At 43.9% G+C, this 15,207-nt stretch overlaps 1 protein-coding gene across 1 annotated transcript in view; it reads left to right on the top strand.

The window, feature by feature from the left end:
- The window catches only part of MYO3A (myosin IIIA), a 1,386,887-nt gene that overhangs the window by 731,900 nt on the left and 639,780 nt on the right, over window positions 1-15,207 (top strand). The window contains exon 23 of the mRNA XM_086939966.1: window positions 8,378-8,507. Coding sequence (XP_086796092.1) covers window positions 8,378-8,507 — 130 coding nt within the window. The remainder of the gene's footprint in view (window positions 1-8,377; window positions 8,508-15,207) is intronic.

The following is a 15,207-nucleotide window of genomic DNA, read 5'->3' as shown; positions in this document are numbered from 1 at the left end:
ATAGTGGATACACCACCATCCAAAGACTCTCTAACCATCTCAGAAGGTTCCAGAAGAGCGTAGTTTGTGCTATAGCCTGCACAGAAACTAGATTGGTCCTACCAAGTACCACTAATCAGGCATTGGACTAATGCATTTTAGTGTGGTGGTCCACATCACCGTACTAAAATGCATTTGTCATGTTTTCTTTTGCTCCTTCACATCACCAGCGCTCTATGAGGGAGACGATGTGAGTGATTACAAGCATGAGAGAGGACCTGCATTAACACCAGCATGCATACAGCGAGTGTAGTGCAGACTGTGCTGCAAGAATTGTACTGACCTAATTCAGTCAGATCTGAGTGTGAAACGTGACTTTGAACATTAGCACCCTGCTCTCACCTCAGACGCTGACTACCGCTTAGGGCTGGGTTCACCTGACTGCATTGATTTGTAAACTTCTGAGACCCGCCGCGGCTGCCTCAGAGGTGATACCATTTCACGTGGCCTGCAGTTCCATCCTGCTCTTAGCAGTGAGTATAGAGCCAGCCAAGTGAATCTGGGGGTGGCGCCTTCCCTGTGTTGCTGTTTCTCAGCAACTGGCACCACCCCACCCACTCCCGTTAGTGCCAAGGGAACCTATTGGCTGCCGTTGGCAGCATTATCTGCTGAAGATCACAATGGGCACTGACTGTTCTTTCTACTTTGAATCTGTGCCCTATGGTAGAGTGCGGCAGCTGGCACCTCTCAGTTTAGTACACATGGATAGAATCTGTCTCACTATAATCCAGATTTGGCACAGGCTGTTTTTAATTTCAATTTCCTGCTGATGGACCTGATACCCTAGAAATTGCTGCTGTACTTCTTAACCTTGACACATGGTCACTTAAGGGAAGCCCAAGGCAGCCGGCCACTGCAGCATACAGTTGAGAGACAATGGGCTTTCTTGGGAGATTAGGTTGCTTCAGGCTTCCCTTGACTACAAGTGCAGGGGCCTTGTTATCACAATAGTTTTATGTTGGTTCAACTTCCAAAGTAGGAATTGTTCTTCTTTTAATATCAAAAGAGTTTGGTTTGTTTCAGCTGTTTTGGTGCGGAGGCCTCCATGTTGAGTATGCCAGGTTTCCCTATCATGATGGTGTCTCAGTTTGATTTTACTTTACTTCTTGCAGTGCAAAGGCCTCTGTCTTCTGTGTATTGTAAGCGGCTGTAGTGCTCCACCCTTAAGTGAGAAGCTTGGTGTGGTATCTTCCGCCCTGGGGGGAAGCCGTTCCACACAATTGTATTCTCACCCCTGCGATCACCTTGGAATGCACCGCTAGTGACATCATTTAGAATGTCACAGCTGGTAAGGTTCCAGGGTGAGTGCCCAGGTGAGTCAAATGGCTTGAGCGAGGGTGAGATTCAGCTGTGGCAGGGGTCGCCTTTAATATTACTTGTGGCAATAAACTTGTTCCTTATATTCACACTACCTGTGTCTTCCAGCTTTTATAACTCTTGCCACACTAGCAACGAGGACAGGATATGGACGCAATTGGAACGACTGCCGCAACCCCAACACGCTAAAAGGTAGGCCCTGAGGCTGAAGCTGTGGCCTTAGAACTCTACTTCACCATGCACTCTTCAAGTCAACGTAGTGGTTAAACTTACCAGGTGAAGAACCGCCGGTGTTGGTGCCCTAAACCGTCGCTGCCGGACGTGGGCGGTCCTGACTCCCCTCAGCTTTGTCCGTGGAGCTGCGGTCAGGCGCAAAGAGGAGGCTGACACCCAGGCAAGTGACTGTCAATTTGAAGCGGGTCGGGACCTGGACAGAATACAGCCTTGGCTTGCGCGTCCTGGTGAGTGCGTTTGTGGTCTCCTGAGGGTGCGCGTTCCACTAGTGCTGATTGAAGGCTGAGCGGACGGCGGAGCTCCAACCAGTGAGGCAGTCTTTGACGCCGCGCAGTGTGTGGCAGTGGCATTTGACGAGCGGACGGCAGAAATATGTCTGGCAAGGCAGTCCGTGTCACCGCGAGGAGTGAAGCTGGTGGTATTTGGCGGCGGTTGCAGGCTGGTGTGTGTGCGGAGCAGTCGGTGGGGTCCGTCATCATTTGCCGCTCGGAGTAAACAGAGACTGTGTGGGCTCAGTGGGAACACCTCCAAGAAGCCTGACAGGAGCCCATGAATGACATCGCTCTAACAGCAGGCACATTAAGCGGTGATGGTGTGGTTATGAGGCAGTGTGAGGCAAATCAAAAAACATAACACCTCACATCAGCAAAAAAGTAGCCCAGGAGGCTGAGGTGGAGACTTCACTGACTTCTGGCAGTACCTGTTGACTGAGGGGAAAAGGAACTGTGCTGAAAGAGTAGATTTACAAGTTCAATGAGAGAAATAACATTTCAGGAAAATCTCACACTGAGGGACAACGCCATCTAGTGGGCTCCAGAGTGTATTAATCTACATTTTGCAACCATGTGTAAAGAACTGTTTGTTCTGAGAAGGAGAGATCAGGACCACACTTGAGTGTTTGGGGTTCCCAGATTCGCGCAGTTCTGTTTGAGTACCCCTTTTTTGTGATTCTGTACACAGCACCCCTAGGGGAAAACACCACCCTGGTAGAATTTAACCTGTAATTGGTTGTGTTTGTACAAGGGATACCCTCCAGCCAGGAAGAAAACATGCAGAATGTCACGCCCCCTCCTTTCTTTTTATCCAGTCATGGGGAACCCGCCCTTAAGTGGAGCAAATGGATGAAGGTCTTCCAGAACTATGCTGTTGTGTGTGGACCAAACTTAGGCCTAGAAAGGAAGGTGGCTTTATTGATGCACTACATGGGGGCGGAAGGTCAGGAAGTGTTGGAACACCTTTAAGAATTGAGTGCTAATGAAGCGAGGGGGTTAAATGGATTTGAAATAAGCCTAAAAAAGTTAGATTTACATTACCTCCCCAAAACGAGCACCATCATGGAGCGATACCATTTTGGCAAAAGAGGGCAAAAAGAGGGGGAATCAACAGAGGAATTTGTCTCAGATTTACGCAAACTGGCAGCTACATGCAAGTTTGGAGGAGCGTGTGAGGAGAGGATCAGGGACCAGTTTGTTTTGACATGCAGGATTGAGCGGGTGCGAGAAGAGATGTGGTTAAAAGATGACCCACCTCTAGGAGAGGTGCTTATAGTGGCTAAACAGGTAGAACACATGATGCAATGTGTAAGTGAAATCAAACAAGACAGAGAAAGTAAGGTTAAAGTGAGCGAGGTGACAGCGGAAAGTGAGTGTGTGTTGGCAGTAAAGGAACAGAAAAAAAGCAGTGGGAGACTAAAGGGTATTGGAGTTTTAAAGGCAACTGCTACAGGTGTGGTAAACAAGGGCACATGGCGAGCGACAAAGATTGTCCTGCTTTGAAATCTACATGTAGCAAGTGCAGTAAGAAAGGACATTTTAGGCAATGCTGCAGAAGCAGTCACACTCACAGGAGGCAAGGTAAATACAACACCACACGGGTGTGTGATGAAATCATCTTGCAAGTACAAGGTGAACAGTTAGCAATCCCAAAGACACGATAAGGGTAGAAGAAATAGGAGTAGAGGCAATGTTTGACTCATCTTCCAAGATAACGATAATGAACGCAAAGGAATTTGATAAGGTGGTGAAAGGGAAGTTTACATTAAAGAAAGTGGATGTAAGGCCGGGAGGTTATGGGGGACAACCTATTAACATGAAGGGATACTTTTGGGGCACTGTAGGCTACAAGAATAGACTGACTGTCGCAAAGATTTAAGTATCCAAAGAAGGGGGACATCATACTGGGGTGGCATGCCCAAAAAGAATTAGGCCTATATCTTGGCCCTAACAAAACTCCACAGATATTGGTGCAAGAAGTAGTTAAGATGTTGGAGAAGATAGAAGATTTTAAGGAAGTGTTCAGCGGGGAACTAGGATGCCTAAAAAATTATTCCCACAGGATAAAATTGAAAGAGTATGCAGTGCCAGTAGTGGCAAGAGTCAGGAACCTTCCCATAGCTATTCAGGAGGATGTGAGGGAAGAATTAGAGAAACTGTGCAACCTAGGGGTCAAGTGTTCAGCGGGGAACTAGGATGCCTAAAAAATTATTCCCACAGGATAAAATTGAAAGAGTATGCAGTGCCAGTAGTAGCAAGAGTCAGGAACCTTCCCATAGCTATTCAGGAGGCTGTGAGGGAAGAATTAGAGAAACTGTGCAACCTAGGGGTCATCGAACCGGTGGAGGCAACAGAGTGGCTGGCGACGATCGTTGCAACAAGAAAAAAGGATGGATCAGTCCGATTATGCATCGATCTCAGGGCTTTGAACAAAGAGGTCATAGTTGATAAGTTCCCGCTCCCAAATATCTCGCAAATGATGAGCATGTTGGAAGGAGCAAAAGTATTTTCTACGCTGGACTTGACCTCGGCCTACTTTCAGGTCAAGCTTCATGAAGACTCGCAAGAACTAACGGCATTCGTCAGACCGATGGGAGCCTACAAGTTCAAACGAATGCCGTTTGGTCTAGTCTCTGCCGCAGCGGTATTTCAGAGAATTATGAGCAGTATCCTCAGAGGCATTCCAGGTGTCTTGTGCTAGCAAGACGACATGCTGATCGTTGGCGTAGACAGCAGACAACACGAAATCAGATTGAGGCAAGTGCTGGAGAGATTTAGAGAGCAAGGTCTCACGGTGAAGAGAGAGAAGTTCTGGATTGGCTGTGAAGAGATAGACTTCCTGGGGCACAAGGTAACAGCAGAGGGAATTCGCCCCAAGGCTGAACTCCAAAACACCATAACCAGTTTGGTCCCACCCAAGAACAAAGAAGAGATAAAATCATTCATGGGGATGCTGGAGTTCTACAGCAAGTTTGTGCAGAATTTTGCTGGCAGAACTTATGCTATACGCCTATTGCTCAAGAAGGGGGTGACGTTCAGTTGGAGCGAAGAGAGCCAGAAAGAAGTTAAAGACGTGAAAAAAGCACTAGCTGAAGCTCTAAGCCTCAAATAATTCATACCGAGGAGGAAGATGGTATTAACCACGGACGCGAGTTCAAAAGGACTAGGAGCAGTTCTCACGCAGGTGGGAGAGAGTGGAGAAGAAACAATAGCTTTCGTGTCAAGATCCCTTCGAAAGGCTGAGGTGAACTACTCGATTATAGAGTAGGAGGCAGTACACTGGGCAATGAATACATTTCAAGACTTTGTCTGGGGAACAAAGTTCGACCTGAGAACAGACCATAAGCCGTTGGTCGAAGTATTCAACAGGAAAGGGCTCGACGCGATTTGGAGTAGAATCAGGCGCTGGGTCGTAAACCTTCAGGAGTACACTTTCAACATCAAATACGTGCCGGGAACAAGAAATCTTGCAGCCGACTGTCTCTCACGCCTCGTAGGAGAAATGAAGGAAGAAGTGGCAGGCAAGGAGGACGAGGAAGACAACAAAGGGATACAAGCGGAGAAGGTTTGATAATCACCCAGGGGGCCATGGGAGAGGAAAGCTGGAAAGAGGCCCTGAGAGCTGATGAGCTTTTGAAGGAGGTGGGTGAAAGAGTCAAAGAAACTTGGAAAGACAAAGACAAACAGAGTGAAACGCTACGCCCATTCTGGATGGTCAGGAACAAATTGTCAATCAAAGATGAATGCCTGTTCCGGGGCACAAGATTGATTCCGCCCGAAACATTGAGGGAATACTTAGTCGATTTGGCCCATGAAGGACACTTGGGAATCACCAAGACGAAACAGAGGATGCGGGCAGACTACTGGTGGCCTAACATGGATAATGAAATCGAGAGGAAAATAAAGGACTGCATACCATGTTCAACCAGTGACAAGGTGTTGAAGCAGCACACGCCCTCCATGCAGTGTAGGCCACCCCCGTTGAGTCCTTGGGTAGAGGTGGCACTGGACATTGTAGGCCCTCTGTCGGGTGAGCTTCGCACCCCTTACATTTTGGTGTTAATGGATCTCTATTCAAGGTGGCCAGAGGTGAAGATGGTATCCGAGATCACCACCAGGGTGGTCATTGAGTTTCTGCAAGAACTATTCCTCAGGGAAGGTCTACCTAGCAGCCTGTTGACTGACAATGGAGTACAACTCTGCTCAAAGGAAATGAAAGACTTCCTCAAGAAAAATGGGATCAAACACCAGCGCTGCTCACTGTACCACTCCGAGACCAATGGGATGGTCGAACGGTTCAACAAAACCCTCAAGGAGAGCATCCAGTTGGCAAGGGCTAGTGGGTTAAATTGGAAGGAAGAGATAGGGAAACGCCTGGAGGCCTACCGGCTGACCCCCCCATCAGACCACAGGTGTCACACCTTTTGAACTACTCCGGGAGAGAAGACCCAACACAAAGTTAGCACCGGGGTGGAGGGAGTGGCACAAAGGTTGGACAGAACACTCTAGAGAGACACTAATGCAGGATAAGGAACGCAAAGCTATGTTAGACAGGAAGGACAGGTTTGACAAACTACACTCCGTCAAAGAGGCGGGGTTTAAGGTGGGAGATGTGGTTAAAATCAAAGCGCCAACGGGCAGGGCAAACTGGTCTGAATTCACTTGGCCCACCAAAATTGTTAAATTGTTTAAAAATGCTGTTAAAACACAGGAGGGGAAGATTTGGAATTTGGGAAGAGTTGTAAGCTACCATACCCCTCCAGAGGACGAAGACAATGGTGATAGGAGAGAGGACAATTCCCAGATGAGGGGCGACCTGCCCGAGAGGAAGTGTTCTAGGGAATCCGTCTCTTTCCGCAGGGTTAGCCACTGGGTGGTTAGGCGCCCGAAATACCTGGAGCAATATGTTACCGAGTAGTGTGCAGCAATGTTCATCTGTTTCTTACACTGGTTGTTGTTCTTGCATTGTGTAGAGGAGCAGGATGTGTGGTATCTTCCCCCCTGGGGGAGGGGGAGCCGTTCCACACAATTGTATCTTCACCCCCGCGATCACCTTGGAATGCACCGCTAGTGACATCATTTAGAATGTCACAGCTGGTAAGGTTCAAGGGTGAGCGCCCAGGTGAGTCAAACGGCTTGAGCGAGGGTGAGATTCAGCTGTGGCTGGGGTCTCCTTTAAAATTACTTGTGGCAATAAACTTGTTTCTTATATCCACACGACCTGTGTCCTACAGCTTTTATTACTCCTCCCACACTTGGCTCTTGTTCTCCCTTCTCTTTGCTCAACAAATAATGGTGCAGCAGCCCATTTCTGTCTCTGTCAGCAGCCGGGCCGCTTGGCAGTTAGCCCTTCTAACTACAATGATGTGGGATCTGCCCCTTCTACCAACATTCTTGTGTGTCTAGGCGTTTTCAGGCAACAATTAAAATGTCCAGATAACTCTTGTGAATAATGTTTCTGCTGGAGCTAGATCAGTGTTTGTCTAGTTGCAGTTTTCATGCATCATGAAGTAGCGCAGGGCGTTAATCTGTCTGCTGCAAAGAATGTGTACCATGCAGATCACTAAGCTGCAGTTTATGTGGATAGCTTAGTGGTTTACTGCTTTTGTCCTAGAGATGTTTTTTTTTACAATCAGTTCATAAGTTACATTCCGAATAACACAATTACATATGAACTGCAATCAAACTGTGTGGTATAGGCTTGAACGTTATTCCCACACACCCTTCTTTCATTATTCTAATGTTGCTAAAAGGGTTAGTTTGGGTAGTAATACATTCTTTTTAGTAAAACCAACCACTGTGGTACATTTTAAATCCTGAGTTTGCGCTTCTCCGGATCAAACACTCTTAAAATATACTGCCTACTAGTATGAATGGCAGTTACTCTTACAACTTGTCTTATGTAACATTTTCTATGGACTGATTTTCACACGTATGATTTGTTGTCTCTGTGTAATGTGTATAAAATGTAAAGTGCCCTGACACCTTATGCTGGTATGAGAAGCGCTGTAATACAAATTAAACGCATGAAAGAGAGAAATGAGTGCCCTTCCATTTCAGGTGCTTTGCAGCACTTTCAAGATCTTCTTACAGTTTCTAGTTGCTTATTTGAGTGTTACTTATGGAATTCATCTGTGTTTATGAGCTTCATTGCTTGATTTTACTCACTCTTCAGTGTAACACATTTGGTTGTTGAATTGAATTCGGAAGTACATTGAAACTATGAAAATGTCACACACAAGCATTCTCAAACATAGGAAGCTATGGATTATGAGCAATTCATATTTGATGATGAAGCTTTATCACTGTACTTTATAAAATTGTAAAAATAATTTTTACATTGAGAGCCTGAAATGTTAAGAAACAACACATTTTGGCTGTATGTATCTGCATTGGAAACTCAACATAAAATTTACCTTTATTTATTTTGATGTCTGGGAGCATATTTCAGAGAGTTCTATTTGTGAAAATAAGACTTTTGAATGGCATAAATCTAAAACTATAAATTCTTTCAGGTTCTTTATAATGCAAGTGGTTTCTTAGCAAAAAACAGAGATACGCTCCCAGCAGACATTGTGCTGCTCTTACGCTCCTCAGACAATCACCTTGTTCGGCAATTGGTAACAAATCCCCTAACTAAAACAGGTAAGATTATTCTTATAACTATTTGTTCTGCCAAAAGAAATGGTTTTCTTTAGCCATATTGAACTTATTTACTGATGAAATCTTGTATTTTTTCATAAATTGAAAAGTCATCTCCAATATTGACACAAAAGCTGAATGAAAAAGCTGTTGAGATTGTTTTAAATTGTAACTAACATTGTTTGTTTGTCTTTTACTTTACAATAACCTTAATTCCATAAAGATCACATAGGGCAGTCATTAGAACCCTAAATGGAAGTTGCTTCTTTGATACAATCTTTGACCACCACCTGGTCCACAGGAATTTTTTTATTATATGGCTGCTGCATTTTGTGGATTATTATGGATTCACCACACCTGCCACATATTTAACTATTTGCTGCATAATTTCCAGATTCCAGGCAAAGTTTCCCAGATTTCTTTACGAAGGCCCTCAATCACTTGTTTCACTCCTTACCCTTCAAGGAGCTTGGTTCCACATTCTAGATCTACTCTGGAACTCTAAGCTGATGTCTCTTTTTGTCAGCATGAAAGTGTGGTGGGAATGAAAATCATTAGCCAAACAATCATTACAGTTCTGATTGACAATGACTGTGAAGAACAGACTCATGATTAGGTTTAGTTAGTTTCTTACAAGGCCAAGAACAATTGGACATAAAAGCACCTCAGAATGAGAGTGTAAAAATACATGGGAACTAATACAAAGCTAAACCTACGGGTGAAGTTAAGGCTCGCAACATGCACAGAATAATCAGTTTGAGGATACAGAAAATAATCGCACCAAAGTTGAGATTCCCCTTCATTGGCAGTTCATAGATGTAAAGCATTGAAGTGCTTTACACACTGCCTCTAAGATAGGCCTGACTGCTCGTGCCAAGCTACCAAGGGGGTGAGCAGGGGTTATTTTAAGAGTGTAACTCCCTTATCCTGACTAGAGTGGTGGTTTCTGCCTAGTTTTGGCACATGCCTTAACCTGCCAAAAATCCAATTTCTAACATGTATGTTGTATGCAGCTTGCAGGTGGGAGTGTGTTTATGTGCACAAGAATGTGTGAATGTGTAAGCATGTGTGTGTGAGTTAAAGTAAATGGTGTGCAAAGTCACTTCTACAAACCCTGGCATTTCTGTGATTTGACGTCCATGCATGGGCTCTTCTTGTACACGCAGAGGCACCAAAAACTGCAAGGAGAGAGAAAACGGGAGTGACAGGAGATGATTGGCAAAAGAAAAACAAAACGAGAAATCCACAACCTCAAGCTGTCTTATTTTGGGGTGTGGGTTTTTTATCGCATAATTTGAAGATAGTCCCAACATTACAGTCTAAAATTTGTGGTAAATTCATTTATATTGTTCATACTGACACTGCTTGACACAGCTCAATCAACCAGAAACAATCTTTAAGTACAGAGGTTCAGCACTTCTGTCTGCCCAATTTATGAACAATACATGAATCAACACCAGCAACCAGGACTTCGAGGTATGTATTGTTCACTCATGAAAATATTTTGGAATTTAATTCTAAATATATTTATCACTTACAAATAGTGATCTTGTTTGTTAATAAACTACATTTTAACTTCAAAAATGAATTTCAGTAAATGACAATAGTTGTTTCAGGTAAAAGGCAAAAGATCTTAATTTCAAACTGTGCATAGTACATGCAAGTCAACTTATAAATTGCTATTTTACATTTCTATCCAAAATAGTACACTATAAAGGCACAAATACACCGAAGGACACAGAGGCCTTCTTCCAAATAAGTCCAAGAAACAAAGACACTTCCACTATCAGTTGCAGTGTGCGATGCACGGGGTTGCATTGAAGAGAGAGCATTTGCTTGAATCCAAATGCAAACTCCTTGGGGCTAAATATTAATGCAATCTTAATTCTGAAAAAAATATCCACTTGTTTAATCATAGGTAGCTATCGGGTAGCTATCAGTCATTAATACAAAAAAATCTACCCGTGCTGGATCCTACCAACCTAGAGCACTAATAATATTGAATATCAAAATATCTACTAAAACATCAGTACTTTCCTGGAGTTAAATTTAAAAAATTATCTTCTCGTTTACCAGGTGAAGAACATGAACATGCCATCACAGCTGAATCCTAATGCAAATTTCTTCCTTACTTAACAGATATTGAACATCATGGTGTGTCAGATCATTACTTACTGATAATTTCAAAATCTAAATAGACTACAAACTCCCACAACAGTTGGGTTTGTACATGATTAGAATAAAACATATCCCAGCATACCCATACATTGATGGTTATCCTTTTTAATACCTAAAAATTAACACAGTTTGTCCTATGGCTTTATACTTTCTCAGTAAAAAATGTGTGTTTGTGGGACAACATAAACATTGGAATGGTGCAAGTCTGATTCCTTGCTCCCCCTAAGGTGATGTTGGCTGCAGTCCTGCTAGTTCACAGTGCACCATTTGTACCCCTAACCCTACAGGTTAACAAATGTGTATGCAACCTCAGAACATGACAACCCTGAATTGTGGTAACAGATATGGAACCTTTTCGTTCAGACTCTCATGCATACCCAACGGAAATATGCAATATATACACAACCTGCAGTTTCAATGTTTAGTTAAGCAGTGAGATTCTTGAGTAAAATACATGCGCTGAAATTAATAATAGAATTAAACATATTATCATAAATATCATTACAAGAACAGTGGAGAGTATGAATAATTCCACCATTCTGCTTAAACAATATATGCTGGCATATATGTCTAGTAATATAATATAATGTATTATGCTCCTATCTAATGCTCCCTGACCTAGCTTTGCGTATGGTGGGTGATCTGCCAAGAATCCTTGCTGAGGAATCTAGCTCCCCATTACCTGAGGGCAAGTGTCGTCAGGCTGTCTGTCTTGGTGAAGAGCGGGACATTCTTCGTGGAGGTGGCAGGAATCATATCACACGTTTGTTAAGTCCTACTACTCACCCATGAGGGTCTCAAGGCGCTGGGGGAGGGGGGTTTTGCAGGTTCCAGTGTATCAAGGAGGGGGTCTGTCGAAAAGCCAGGTTTTGAGGTTTCTTGTGAAGATGGGGCAAGAGGTTGTCTGTCTGAGGTAGAGAGGGAGGGCGTTCCAGGCTCTGGCCGCGAGGAAGGAGACGGAGCGGCCGCCTGATCTAGTCTTTCTGGTGCAGGGGACCACGGCGTAGGAGAGCTGGGCTGATCGTAGGGTCCTTTGGGGTGCATGGAATTTGAGTCAGCTGTTTAGGTATGCTGCTCCGGTGTCGTGGAGGTCCTTGTGAGCATGGGTGAGCATCTTGAAGGTGACTCTAGCTTCAATGGGGAGCAAGTGGAGTGTGCACAGATGCTGGGAGATGTGGCAGTGTCTTGGCAGGTTGAGGAACAGTCTTGCAGCGGTGTTCTGGATGTTCTGTAGCTTGTGTGTGAGGTTTTTGTTAATTCCGTCATTCCATTTTGAGTTCATAGTCCAGGATGATTTCCAGGTTGCGCGCTTGGTCAGTGGGGATGGGCGTACTTTCAAGGACTGGGGGTCACCAGGTGTTGTTCCAGGCCTCAGGGTGTGGGCTCATGATGAGTACTTCTGTTTTGTTGGTGTTTGGATGAAGGCAGATGTTTTTCGTCCATTTGGCGATGGCTCTCTTGCCTTCTCGAAAATTGTGTCTGGCGGTGTTGGGTTTGTTGGATAGGGAGAGGATGAGTTGGGTGTCGTCTGCATATAACACAATGTTGAGTCCGTAGGTTCTGACGATGGGGGAGATCGGAGCCATGTAGATGTTGAAGAGCGTAGGGCTAAGGGATGACCCCTGGGGGACTCCACAGACGGTTGGTGTAGGGTCCGAGAGGAAAGGGGGCAGTCTGACCCGCTGCATTCTGCCAGAGAGTAAGGTGCGGATCCAGTTGAGGGGCTTGTCTTGAACCCCTGCATCGTGGAGTCTGTGTATTAGGGTGCGGTAAGAGACTGTGTCGGACGCCGCTGAGAGTTCGAGGAGGATGAGGGCTGCTTTTTCTCCTTTGTCCAGTAGGGTGCAGATGTCGTCTGTTGTGGCGAGGAGGGAGGTTTCCATGCTGTGGTTTTTTCTGAAGCCAGATTGGGAGGAGTTAAGAATGTTCAATGAATGTGGCGAGTTGCCTGTTGATGGCTTTCTCAATGACTTTCACTGGGAAGGGGAGCAGGGAGATGGGTCTGCAGTTTTTGAGGTCAGTGGGGTCCGCCGAGGATTTCTTGAGGAGGGGGTTTATCTCGGCGTGTTTCCAGTCGTCGGGGAATAATGTGTTACCAGGGAATGGGTGCTATGGTGTCGGCGGCTGAAAATGTGGTGGGGGCCGGGGTACATGGGGGCCCCGGACTGGATTGGGTTCATCGTCTTCAGTGTGTCTTCGGTTATGAGGGTTGTCCAGTTGTCGATCGTTCGCTTCATGGTGTCGAGGGTGGTTGGTGAGAGTTCAGTGTGTTGGTTGTCTTCATCAAAGTTGTCGTAGATGCTCTTGATTTTGTGGTGGGAAAAGGTGCACGGTTTGTCGCAGAGGTCTTGTGAGGGTGGGATGTTGGTGGACTCACTTGTATGTTGGGCGAACTCCTTGATGAGGTTGAAGAGGTCTTTGCTGTTGCGTCCCTGGGTGGAGATTCTGTCTTCGATCGCTTTTTCCTTGTTTTTCCGATGGGTTGGTAGTGGACTTTGGTGGCTGCTCTTAAGTTGCAGTGGGAAACAGTGGATATGGTGTTCCTCCAGTCCTTTTCGAGGCAGCGGCAGGGGCGTCTGGACTCTGGAAGTTCGGTGGTAAACCATCTGGCTTTCTTGGCATGGGTGTTGTTGTTTTTCTTGAGGGGGGCTAAGGTGTTGGCGCTGTCAGTGATCCATCTGTGCAGGGATATGATCATATGAGCAGGAATTCCAGCATGCTGTGACCTTGAAATGTAATCAGAGTGCTCTTCTCATACAAAACAGAAAGTAGATTTATTTATATAACAAACATTGCCCATGATGGCATTTCGAGGTATTTGCCTGCCTGCAATTGTTTGTGTTAGCTAGATTGCATTGTCACCTTTAGGGCAACAATGAGCCATGACAATGAGCAGTGAACTATATACATCGTACTGAATGTTCAATGTGTCATGATAGTGTGCCTGCGAAGTTGAAATGTAAGCAAAGAGAAATTAATGAGGAGGCCCCCTTTCAGTAGTTGTCTGGGACTAGGGGGAATAGGTGTAAGAAATGTAGGATGTCCCACGTTTATGGATCCACGGATCCTATTGTCCAATAGGACAAATCTGCGTGTACGTGAGTCTGGGGTGGTCTAGTCTGGGGATCACTGAAATAATATCGATTGCCAAAATATCGAGTTGCAATAATATCGTTGACAAAATATAGACTGTCAATATCGAGTTTCTATGTACTAACAGGTAAGTACAAAAATATCGAGTTTTAAATATCGTTTACAAAAATATAGTTGTAAAAAATATCGACTTTAATAAAAACAATGTTAAATTACATAAATATTAATAATTAATTACTAAAATATATTTAAATATACTTAAAATAATTTATAATAATTAATGAAAGTCAAAATACATTTTTTTAATCATATTTCTTAAAACATATATATAGAGTAACAAAATATAATTAAATAATAGCCAATATTATTAACGTACAATAACAAAAGTGTAAAAATGACTATTCCCACTGCAAAGAATGCAAGCATAGGGTAAGCGTTGGATAGTGTAGGGGTTAAAATTACTATTCCCACTCCAGTGGGTGCAACAGTAGGGAAAGCGTTGGATAGCGTAGGGGTAAAAATTACTATTCCCACTCCAAAGAGTGCAACAGTAGGGAAATCGTTGGATAGCGTAGGGGGTTAAAATTACTATTCCCACTCCAGTGAGTGCAACAGTAGGGAAAGCGTTGGATAGCGTAAGGGTAAAAATTACTATTCCCACTCCAAAGAGTGCTACAGTAGGGAAAGCGTTGGATAGCGTAAGGGTAAAAATTACTATTCCCACTCCAAAGAGTGCAACAGTAGAGAAAGCATTGGATAGCGTAGGGGTAAAAATTACTATTCCCACTCCAGTGGGTGCAACAGTAGGGAAAGCGTTGGATAGCGTAGGGGTTAAATTTACTATTCCCACTCCAAAGAGTGCAACAGTAGGGAAAGCGTTGGATAGCGTAGGGGTTAAAATTACTATTCCCACTCCAGTGGGTGCAACAGTAGGGAAAGCTTTGGATAGCAAAGGGGTTAAAATTACTATTCCCACTCCAGTGGGTGCAACAGTAGGGAAAGTGTTGGATAGCGTAGGGGTTAAAATTACTATTCTCACTCCAGTGTGTGCAACAGTAGGGAAAGCGTTGGATAGGGTAGGGGTAAAAATGACTATTCCCACTCCAGAGAATACAACAGTAGGGAAAGTAAATATTTCATATATTATTCAAAATTCTAACAATGAATATCTATTATTAATTAATAAAAAGTAAATAAAAATGTTACCTAATAGAATAAATAATATTTTAAAATTACTATTTAACAATAATTATTGTAATTAATCACCTATTAATACAAATTAATTATACATTAACAATTACTTTTGTATACTTAAAAATTATTTCACAATTATTTCCAAATAAATAACGTTCAATTAATTTTATTATTTAATTAATTATTAAAAAATTACTTTGCGCCCTGTGCACCTATAAACCCACAACCCACTACAGAA

This window comes from Lissotriton vulgaris, chromosome 10 (genome assembly GCF_964263255.1).
Source record: "Lissotriton vulgaris chromosome 10, aLisVul1.2, whole genome shotgun sequence".
In the NCBI taxonomy this organism is placed as follows: Eukaryota; Metazoa; Chordata; class Amphibia; order Caudata; family Salamandridae; genus Lissotriton; species Lissotriton vulgaris.
This window is presented reverse-complemented; position numbering and strand designations above follow the sequence as displayed.